Below are 9,767 nucleotides of genomic sequence, written 5' to 3'. Positions count from 1 at the left end.
TCTTTTTATTTACATTGCGTTGAAGCGGTGTGTGCAAAAACATTTAATAAATATTTCAGGTAAGGCGTGGTTTTTTAAACAGCGGTTATGTGGACGTTATCTCTGGCCAGAGACTGTTGGCCGTAAGTGGCTTGCACCATTAATAATCTTCCTATTCCCGGGATTTGTGGCGTTAAGAGTGGTAGGGCTTGCCGCCGTTCCCCGCTGAAAGTCCGGCTTCTGGCTCGCCGTCTCGGACGGACGACGTCTTCGATTGGCTGGCTTTCGTCTTCGTCATCGGTGGTCATTTGGGCGCGTTCCACCTCGATTTGCATAGCGCGTTCGCGTAAAAGGCGTTGTTTTCGGGCGGATCTCTTAACGGGCGACGTTAGCTTACTTTCATCAAAGTCGGGGAGCCGTTTCCCGAACGATCTCCCCAAGCTAGAGCTTCTTTGTCGGAGCACATCCGACGGCATTAGTCGGCTAAGACGCTCTGCGGAGGCGGCTGCGTTAATTCTGGCTACTTCCGCCAGTACTTTACCGTGAGGCGCGGCGCCGTTTTGACCTTCGACCGACTTATTTAAATTATTATTACTATTAGGGACGGATTTCTTTGCATCTTCTTTGCCGGTATTTAATTTTTTCCTTAAGTAAACAATGGGTCGTTTTTCGAGTGGGACAGTTCGACTTTTGGCCGCCGTTTTCGCCGCCAAGATCAAGTCGCTATCCGAAGGCGGTAAGGTCCCGTATCCCAGAGAATCGCCTTTTTTCTCTGTGCCGACATTGCGGCCCTCATCTAGAACGTTCGACGATGAGAGACTAGTAGATACGACGAAAACCTGTCGTCAAGGGCAACCTGTCATTATTTAGGGAACGTTAAAAACTTAAAATAAAATCAGTCACTTGCCCATTCGTCTGATTCGGGAGGACTCCAGTTATTGGACGTGGTAGTGGTAGTCGTAGTGGACGTCTGCGTCTTCGCCTTATCTTTGGCGACACCTCCATTCCGCCATTCTTCGTAACCTAACATTAGGAAGAGGTTGTTGTCCGAGGCTGTTTAAAATAATAAGTGTAATGAAAACTGACCCGAGGAAGCGCTGGAAGTACTTTCGTCTTCCATTTTGCACGGGTCAGGCGGAGGTTCAGTTGGGTCATCGGCGGCACGCCCTTTGAATATCGCTTCTCCCTTCTCACCCTCCCCTTTCTCTTTTTCATTTCGCCACCCTATATATGACATTTTAGGCTTCAACACTACGCTAGATGACTGTACATTTGTACTTACAGGCGTCGGAACAACAGGAACAGCCGCAGCTACTGTTGGAACAGCTGCAAGTACCGGAAGACCTTTTGGAAAACCCTTCCGGCAGTCGAGTAGCTTTCCGCGACTCCCCAACCGGTTCGAGACGCGACTCTTTCGAGGATATCTCCGCCAGTTGACGCCGGAAGTCGGCCAAGGCCGCGGAGTTGTCACTTCTGGCCGTCAAAGAAGAACGTTGACCGGCAGTGACGTTCGTCCGCGTCCAATTTGGCAAAGTGACCGATCGTCGTTGATTCAATCTATCAGCACCGACTCTTCCCATCCATTTTAAACGACTTTCGAGAATACTGGCTTCGTCTCGCTACAAAATAATTAAAAAATTCGGAGCGATCGAAAGCGAGTTGGTGTGATTTAGGGAAAGATGTACTGACGTTTAATCCGTTCGTCACTTTATACTCATCGTCCATTTGCCAGTGTCTTCCCTTAGCTCTACATCAGAGCACAATTCAATGAACGTTGGTCTTGCATTATAAAATAATTTTACTTACCCATCTTCGTTGACGCGTCTCTCATCTGCGAGTTCCTCGGCCCACGATTCCGTTTGAGTAGACTGCCGATAAATGGAATTCGTTTTATATAGTTTTCCCCTAAAGAGATAAGTTGAAACGTACCATGTCACTGAAGGAAGTTGAGTCCTGGTCCGGATCGCCTCCTTTGATATCCATACGTAGCCCGATGACCCATTGTTCTAGGAGATCTAAAAACGAGCTTATTTAAGACTTAAGTTCGTTAAAGGTTAAGATTGTTGTCGTCAAAGTGACCTTGAGGGGTTCCGCTTGGCGCTCGTCTCTCTGGCTCGACGTTGGCATTCTTGACGTCCTCGAACAAATTTTTGTCCAGAAGCTTTTCAATTTTCTAGTTAGCGAGATACGAAATGCTTAACCCGAATTTAGACTGTCAAAAGAGAGAGGCGCGGAAAGAGACTAACCTTTTCAACGTCTGAACGGGCCAGTTCGGCGGGGGTGTCCGGTAAGGGTCGCGGATGCCGCTTCTTAGTTCGTAACTGTTCGAGCACAACGCGGGGCTTGTCTCGACTCCTCTGCCAAACACTTCGATCGCCTCCTTCAAGCTTTGATACATTCATCTAAAGAAAATAAGGTCCTGAAAATGTGGCGACCACTCCCTCTTGGCGGGATATCGATCGACCCCAAAACCTAATATATGCTCTAGATATCGTTCGTTACGATTTTATTGCACGTTATACATATTCCGAGCATTAACGGGCCCGTCAGCCATTTTAATTCCCTTAGGTTATTTGATTAAAAACTTATTAATCTTACCTTGGAGCTGGCGCTTTTCTTGAAAGACGAGCAACAAGAAAAACTTGAACAAGTAAAGCACATCTCTGGTACGTCCCGCGCTTTATTAGCGCTATCTGGTCCCCAGCAATCGTCCTGTCCGTGTACATATTAAGTAGTAGACAGCGCCCATCAGATCATCCGTGTCTCAACTCGGCCGCGATTCTATTTCGCTAATCCCGGACTATTAGTAACAGAGCAACCTACTCATCTAATTCATACTGGCCGGTGATAGAGCGTCTCTTTCGGTCTGTTGTCCACTTCTAATTGGACCGCCAATCTGGCAACTGCTCTTTCTCTCTCTTCTGGTTCGTGGTAGGAGAGTCCCAGACGTACGGACTACTTGACGCCAGCCTAGCCATAATCGATAAAAGGGGCTGGAGCGTCAGTGACTCACTTACCTGGACAGCACGGAGTCGCTCCCAAAAATCAGGCCCCTTAACACCAATTACTGTCCCTTCAGTTTCAATATATGGGAAAGAAGGTGAAAATTCCAGATCTTAAAATAGTGTAAATTAATATTGGGTCAAGACAAGCCGCTCAAAGACTATTTCGTATTATCCCGATGGAGACAATCCCTATGCTTAAAAGATTTTATATTTATAGTCCGATGGCTAAAGCAGGGCTCCCAGCCATCCTATAATCCTAATATTATCCTATAAATCCAATTATTCTGGTTTTTTTTGTTTATTCTAAAATTCTTATTATCTAGAAATAGCTCAGTAATTTAACGCAAAATTTATTTGCTTCTAATAAATTTCTTGCTGTGGAAAAAATGAAAAATATTTTATAAATACGCGCTGTGATATTTTTTTATTGAATTCTATTTAAGCTAATTTGAATATCGGCAATCAATTTCTTTGCTCAAATTCGAATCCATATTAATTTTATTGATGCGGGACAAATTAAGATTTAAACGAGAAGAACGATTTAAACAGTTCTATTGTGTTTACGGAAACGGTTTTTCATTCAACTCTAAGCTTAAATAAATATGCCTCAAAAAATCCCCATTAAAATGTTTTTCGACAATCGCAGGTCTACGGAAGACGGGAGTGGACAAAGTTTTTGTCCCATTATGTGCATCTTGTTTTTTGTCCGTGAAAAAGCGTGATGTTTGATCAGGGAGGAGGAATGTAGAGGAGTGGCCAAAGGTATTACGGAGAGGTCTCCATTTAGCGGTCTGGAGAGAGAGATCTACCCGAGGCCGACTAGTAGCTACTACGCATCAGCGGTGCGCAAGTACGTCCTCACTGACGTTAGAGAGAGAAAAAACCAAGTTTCAAATTTCTAAGCCTAACGACTCGCGCCGTCGCGACTCACGCGGCCGACGGTCCGGAGAAAAAAATCGCGCATGCGCCTGAAAAAAAAAAGAGCCTCGGTTAGGTCTCAGAGCTCTAACCCGGAATCTGCGAGAATTCTCTCTCTTTTTACAACGTGCGTAGACCACTCCTTTACAACACGCTTGAGACTGTCTCATCCCAGTTCAAAGAATTCGATTTACATGTTTAAGATTATTCAAAGGAACCCAAAATTAACATTAAGTTCTATGGGAGGAGGTAGCTTTTTTGACCAGATCCTTTGTCCTATACATCCGAATAACCTGAAATTTTAATGAGACGTGTGTTTTGGCGTGTTTTATTATACTAATAAGGGTCCAAGCTTCTAGAGTGGATAGTTTTTCTTATAAAAATTATTTTCCAAAGTCAAAATGATGGCTTCAGTGCTAAGACTGAATAGATCTTCGGATGATGGGATCTACTGGTCCCAATGTCCGAAAATTTTAATGAGAGGTGTGTTACAATCTATTCTATTACACTAAAAAGGATTCAAGGTTTAAGAATGAATAAATTTTTAATAAAAATTAATTTCTAATGTCAAAATTGTAAATTCAGTATTTAATCCACAATATCGTTGGATTAAATGGTCCAAATGTCCTGAAATTTGAATGAGAGGTGTGCCACAATATATTCTATTCTATTAAAAAGATTCAAGCATTTAGAGTCGATAGATTTTTTTTTAATAAAAATTAATTTTCAATGTCAAAATTGTAAATTCAGTATTCAATCCACAATATCTTTGGATCTAATTGTCCAAATGTAATGAAACTAATGAGAGGTGTCTTACAATATATTGTATCAGAAGTATATAATACTTCTCTTCGAGTATTTTAAATTATACTTAGTTGTCAAGGAGGGCCAAGAAGAAAAAAAGCTTTCTCGCAGCGGTACTCCTCTTGTTCGATGACATTCTGACGCTTCTTGTTTTTTTTAACCTCTCCGAATGACCATGACGTCACGGAGAGGTTTTACACTAGACGTATCTCTGTGTGTGTGTGTGTCTGTCTGTGTCTGTCACCAGTTGGCAAATCGGACCAAACGTGTTCGCAAATTCCTGACCGCGTTCGCAGTACACAGAAATTCGGAAAATTTTACTTCTATCTTATTTAACGCCAATCATTAACTAGTCATTACACCTTCATTTGCTGACTAACCGCCAATTCTTTCACTCAACACCCTCAGTATTTATTGGCTTCTAACAACAACACCATGCACTAGTTTTTCGTGTACACCACATACACACCAATCTGTTCTTATTGGCTTCTAACACCACCATCAACTGGTGTTGACACTGCCCGATCTTAGAGCTCAGGTTTCGGCGTCTCCGATGGGAGATTCGTGCACCCGTACCTAGTTACCTTTGTTATGCGCATCACGTGACCACGCAAATCCAATTAAAAAATAGCGGGCTTTTCATGCTAGCTTAGGACTTTGAAACAACGCCGCCTATATTACGTGTTGACTGCACTTGTAGTGATATTTTTTTTTAATTTTATCGGGCGTTAACTCGACCCTCCCACAATCTTTAATCCATTTTAAACACTTATCTAGTAGAGTTTTTGGTGTAGGGAAAGAGTAAAAAACGTTACCTTTATATAAGAACCATAATTTACTATTAATAAAAAATAAAATAACGATAAAAAAACGGACCCCCTTCCCCGGGACGGAGGGGTATGAGCGACAGAGGTAAAAGGGAATTACGTATTTTTCGCCTTCCCCGTCAGCAACGTCATCAAAACGTACTTTAAGTGAGCCTATGAGATAATTTAAACTTTTAATTACGTGTTGGAGGGAGGGGCTCTATACTAGGCTATTAGTCGGACTGAAGTAAATACTAACTGTTCTCCATTCCTGCTTCTAAAATTAAACCTATCCCTGGTATAGTAATTAAATTAGTAACTTGAAAAATATGCTAAACACAAAGGAAAATACTACATTCACAATAGAGAATTACTAGATTTGAGAGTTGTATTCACGTCTAATCTAGGTGTAGATTATTAATATCTGTGTATTGAGGAAGGTAAGCTCTTTCAGTTCGTACTTAATTTAAAAAATGTATTTCTTTATTTAGTTTGTGAAAAGACGGGCGTAAGTGTTTAATTTTGACCCTTTTCATGTTCTTTCAGTAACCAAGACGGGGACCGCGGTTTGGACGTTTCTCTTCATCCCCCCCATCCTCCTGCCGCCATCATAAAAGGTAAGACCATGGACTCGATTTACATATTCTCAACTCTGCATAAGCTTTCAGTAGTAATACTTCTCAAGTAAGAAAAAGTACCTTAAAGTATTTTTAGCCACATCGCATGACGTACATCTACGGTGAGGCTCTTAGTTTGACCAGCCCTGTTGTTGCTGTCCCCGTCGTGCCAGTATACCCACCTTTGGCTGTATGAAAGTTTTCGTTAGTCGTTGAAGGGAAAGTGAAAGGGAGAGAATTGTGGTGAGGTGATATTTTTCGTTCGTCTACTTATGAAGGGAATTATGATAGTAAGGTTAAGCCGGTTAAGCTATATATACTCTATATATATAGGAATAAGTTGTAAATTAAAAGTTTCTGTACGTGTATTAATTGAACGTTAAGTACGTAATCATTTTAGCACTGTTAAAGGTAACTCGATCATCGAGGGGATAATCACTAAAACTTTCTGTTATTCTATTAAGGGTTACTTGTGTGTAATCAGTTTAGCATTGTTAAAGCTAAAACATCGTTTTTATAATGGCCTTACGGGTAATCATTTTAGCAATGTTAAGGCTAGCGCATCGAGGGGCTACTCACTCAAGTTTTCTCTTGGCGTCGCACTATTATAATTATAACATAAATAAATTTATTGAAGTAAGGATTACTGGTAATCATTTTAGCACAGTTAAAAGTAGCGCATCGAGGGGCTATTCACGTAAATTTTATATACGCCTGTTAAGTACGGTACGATGTGGCTACTATTATGAGCCCAGCCCTTGGCCCATCTTGTTTAACTTTTATTTATTAGAAATTTTGTTTAATCAAATCTTTCGTGTTCAAGCATTATTATTTGCCGGTTCAAGCAAATTAATGAATATTTCTGTTTAGTTCTATCATGGAAGAACTAATTTATTTATCTATATATATATAAATCAGAGTTCTGACTGAAAAACTGACTGATAATCGACGCCCAGTCCAAACTGCTTGCCCTAGAAGGCTGAAAATTTGCAGGAACGTTACTCATAAGTAGTAGGCGCGTACTAAGAAAGATTTTTCCAATCCGCCGCCATCTTAATAAATGGCGCCCCAAAATGTGAAAAATCTTCTCTATGCAACAAAGTCCGCGCGTTTCAACCGATTTCGCAAATATTTAGTACACTGGTTTCCTTTAACCTATAGACGGGCTGAATGGTCTTTTGGGTTCGATTTGTTGCCATCTTTTTAAATGGCGGCCAGAAATTTAAAAACCCCTTCTTTATGGAATAATGTCCGCATGAAAAGTTATAAAAATGTCCCGACGGGCTGACGGGCAACGCCTAGTGCTTTCGCTGACCTAGGGTGCCACAAAAATATTAGTTATCAATAAATTCTACCCATTCTTTATATCATTTTGATGGAGCTTCTTATTACACGCGAGCGACGCCGCGGGTAAAAGCTAGTTTATTATAATTACAGATGTTCGGTATTGATTCAAACGTCCCTGGCAATTCCAGCGTTCTTTCTAAGCTATAAATGTTTATGTTTTGAGGCATACCAAGTACAATATACGAGGGGTCCGACTATACCAAAAAAAGCGTACGGAATTTTGGGATTTCTTCTTGATTTCGCCTAAGATTTCGGAATTTCCTCTTTGATTTCGTAATTTATTGATTACTTCAAAGATTTCGTGAGAAGCGTACGGGATTTCGTGTAAATGTCGGACCCCTCGACAATGTATAATTTAATAGTGAGATTGAAGTAGTTTATAATGTCACCGAGGGGCTAAACACTCGCGCATTCTGGCCTCAGTGTAGAAAAGCGCTACTTGGGAGAGCTAATATATTTAAATCCCTCCACCGGACTGAAACAATGGTTGGGTAGTTATTTTTGCTTATTAATTGGTCTTAGTTCCGAGGTAATTATTTAGCAACTCTGGGTTATCTAAACAAATAATTTAATACGAAGTTATAACAAGACGACCCAAGGGCTGGGCTCGTAAGAGTAGCCACATCGTACCGTACTTCGACGCGCGTCTTTTAACAGTGGTAAAACATGGTACCCGTAAAGAAAATCAGAGTGAATAGCCCATCGATACTCTAACAGAACCCTTAATCCTTATTTCAATAAATTTACTTACGTTATAAGTGAATATACGGGGCCACAAGCTAGTACTTTCTTTTAAAACTCTTTTCGATTTGTGGAGAAATAGACGTGTTTTGGGAACGTTCCCCCTTTCGCTAGCTCGAGATAGAAGCTCTCCAGGATTACAGATTAACAAAGCTTGTTTTACAAATACGAAGGTGCATTTTCGTTACTATTAAGGGTTGGTCGCTTTAGAAATTGAAAGCTCAAGGTTTTTACTTCCGTTATTTTTGTATTCAAGGTTGGGTGGGTTTTTATCTTTTTACTATTGTTCACTCGCACTTACATATTTCTTTTATACGCTTAATCTGCGCTTAATCTATACATGGTTAATAATATTTATGCAATTTTAATTTTAACAATTAACTTATTCCATAAAAACGCGCAAGTGACTTTACGCGCTTCCTATCTGGACGCAAAAGCGTAATGCTACGTTTTGCCACCAAATACCCTGGTTTTCCATCCTAACAACCTCGTTTTCCACCGTAGGATATTAGCGTGGGAAAACAGTGGAAATTCTAAGCCGATTAAAATTTGTTAATAATAGAAATTTTCTTATTATTTTCAGTACCTGGACTCAACACTCGGAAGTTACGCGTTTATAAAAATATTCTTATTATTTTCATTATTAATCTTTTTAATAAAATCTAATGTATCAATGAAATATGCTTCAAAATAAAAACTCGCATTAATATTTATAAAATATTATTTGATAAAATTATTTCTATTTATAAGCTTATTAATTATATTATAGTTATGGCGTCAAAATAGTTATGCTTCAAAATAAAAACTCGCATTAATATTTATAAAATATTATTTGATAAAATTATTTCTATTTATAAGCTTATTAATTATATTATAGTTATGGCGTCAAATAATAAAAAGAATAAAAGACTTTAACCAAAGTTATAAAAATGATTACCACATTTTTGAAAAGTATTTTAATTACAAATTTTTATTATATCCGAATGTATCAAATGGAATAGATTTCGAAATAAAATATTGAATTAATATTTATAAGTCTGCCTGATAAATTTATTTTTACTTGTAAGCTTACTAATTATATTTAGTGACTAAGGTATAGAAACTCGCTTCATACCTCTGAATTAGAGTATGATTAAAGTGCTTGCTCAACATAGTAGAGCCGTCAGTCGAGTATGAATATTTTGAATACAGTTTCAAAGTTATAATGAATGATTTTATTCGAAGTGCATTGCACTGAAGCGTGTCGTAGCAGCCACGTAAAACAAACTAATGCTTTAACTAGTGCTGGTTACATAACTGTGTGTTTGCTTATGTGTGTGGTAGTGAACGGATTAAAGGTTGCGTCTGGATTACGAGTAATTATCGAGGGACTACTCACTAAAAACTCGTTAGTGATTTTAAACGGGATAGGGATTTGGGGTTACTTAGGGGCTATGGGTTATTATTATTATTAATATTAACGGATAATTAAGCATTAGCACATTTGCCACTAGGGGCGCTGTATACGTAGTTACGTATTTACTGACATCTAAAACATGATAAAATTCTGA

At 39.4% G+C, this 9,767-nt stretch overlaps 1 protein-coding gene and 1 long non-coding RNA gene across 3 annotated transcripts; one reads left to right on the top strand and one right to left on the bottom strand.

The window, feature by feature from the left end:
* Positions 1-52: 52 nt before the first annotated feature.
* Positions 53-5,247, bottom strand: LOC149610130 (uncharacterized). Of its 2 annotated transcripts, XM_089858852.1 has the most exons (11): positions 2,803-5,247; positions 2,578-2,691; positions 2,226-2,381; positions 2,059-2,152; positions 1,909-1,994; positions 1,786-1,847; positions 1,669-1,726; positions 1,262-1,598; positions 1,066-1,203; positions 887-1,002; positions 53-818 (listed from the first exon to the last, which is right to left on the bottom strand). In XM_089858852.1, the coding sequence occupies exons 2-11, from the start codon at positions 2,638-2,640 to the stop codon at positions 75-77; spliced, it is 1,854 nt and encodes a 617-aa protein (XP_089714978.1). In that variant the 5' UTR covers positions 2,641-2,691; positions 2,803-5,247; the 3' UTR covers positions 53-74. The 2 variants fall into 2 exon arrangements, with proteins under 2 accessions (XP_089714978.1, XP_089714977.1); XM_089858851.1 differs by having other exon boundaries at positions 2,578-5,247.
* An 821-nt stretch (positions 5,248-6,068) lies between these two features.
* LOC149610129 (uncharacterized) lies at positions 6,069-8,937 on the top strand. The gene is made up of 2 exons (XR_016376593.1): positions 6,069-6,129; positions 8,801-8,937. It is a non-coding gene; the product is annotated as an uncharacterized LOC149610129 (long non-coding RNA).
* The last annotated feature ends 830 nt before the right edge of the window (positions 8,938-9,767 follow it).

Source organism: Phalangium opilio, unplaced genomic scaffold (assembly GCF_054372755.1).
Source record: "Phalangium opilio isolate 3A_F unplaced genomic scaffold, DU_Popi_V2 ptg000329l_1, whole genome shotgun sequence".
NCBI lineage: Eukaryota > Metazoa > Arthropoda > Arachnida > Opiliones > Phalangiidae > Phalangium > Phalangium opilio.
Note: the sequence above shows the minus strand (reverse complement) of the source record. Positions and strands in the feature narration are given on the sequence as shown.

Excerpts from the sequence above, each read along its gene's own strand:
- LOC149610130 (XM_089858851.1), bottom strand. The coding sequence starts at position 2,640 with ATGTGCTTTACTTGTTCAAGTTTTTCTTGTTGCTCGTCTTTCAAGAAA. Across the intron at positions 1,848-1,908 it reads CAACTTCCTTCAGTGACATG|TCTACTCAAACGGAATCGTG; the intron begins GTACGTTTCAAC and ends ATTTATCGGCAG. Across the intron at positions 1,003-1,065 it reads TACTTCCAGCGCTTCCTCGG|GTTACGAAGAATGGCGGAAT; the intron begins GTCAGTTTTCAT and ends TCCTAATGTTAG.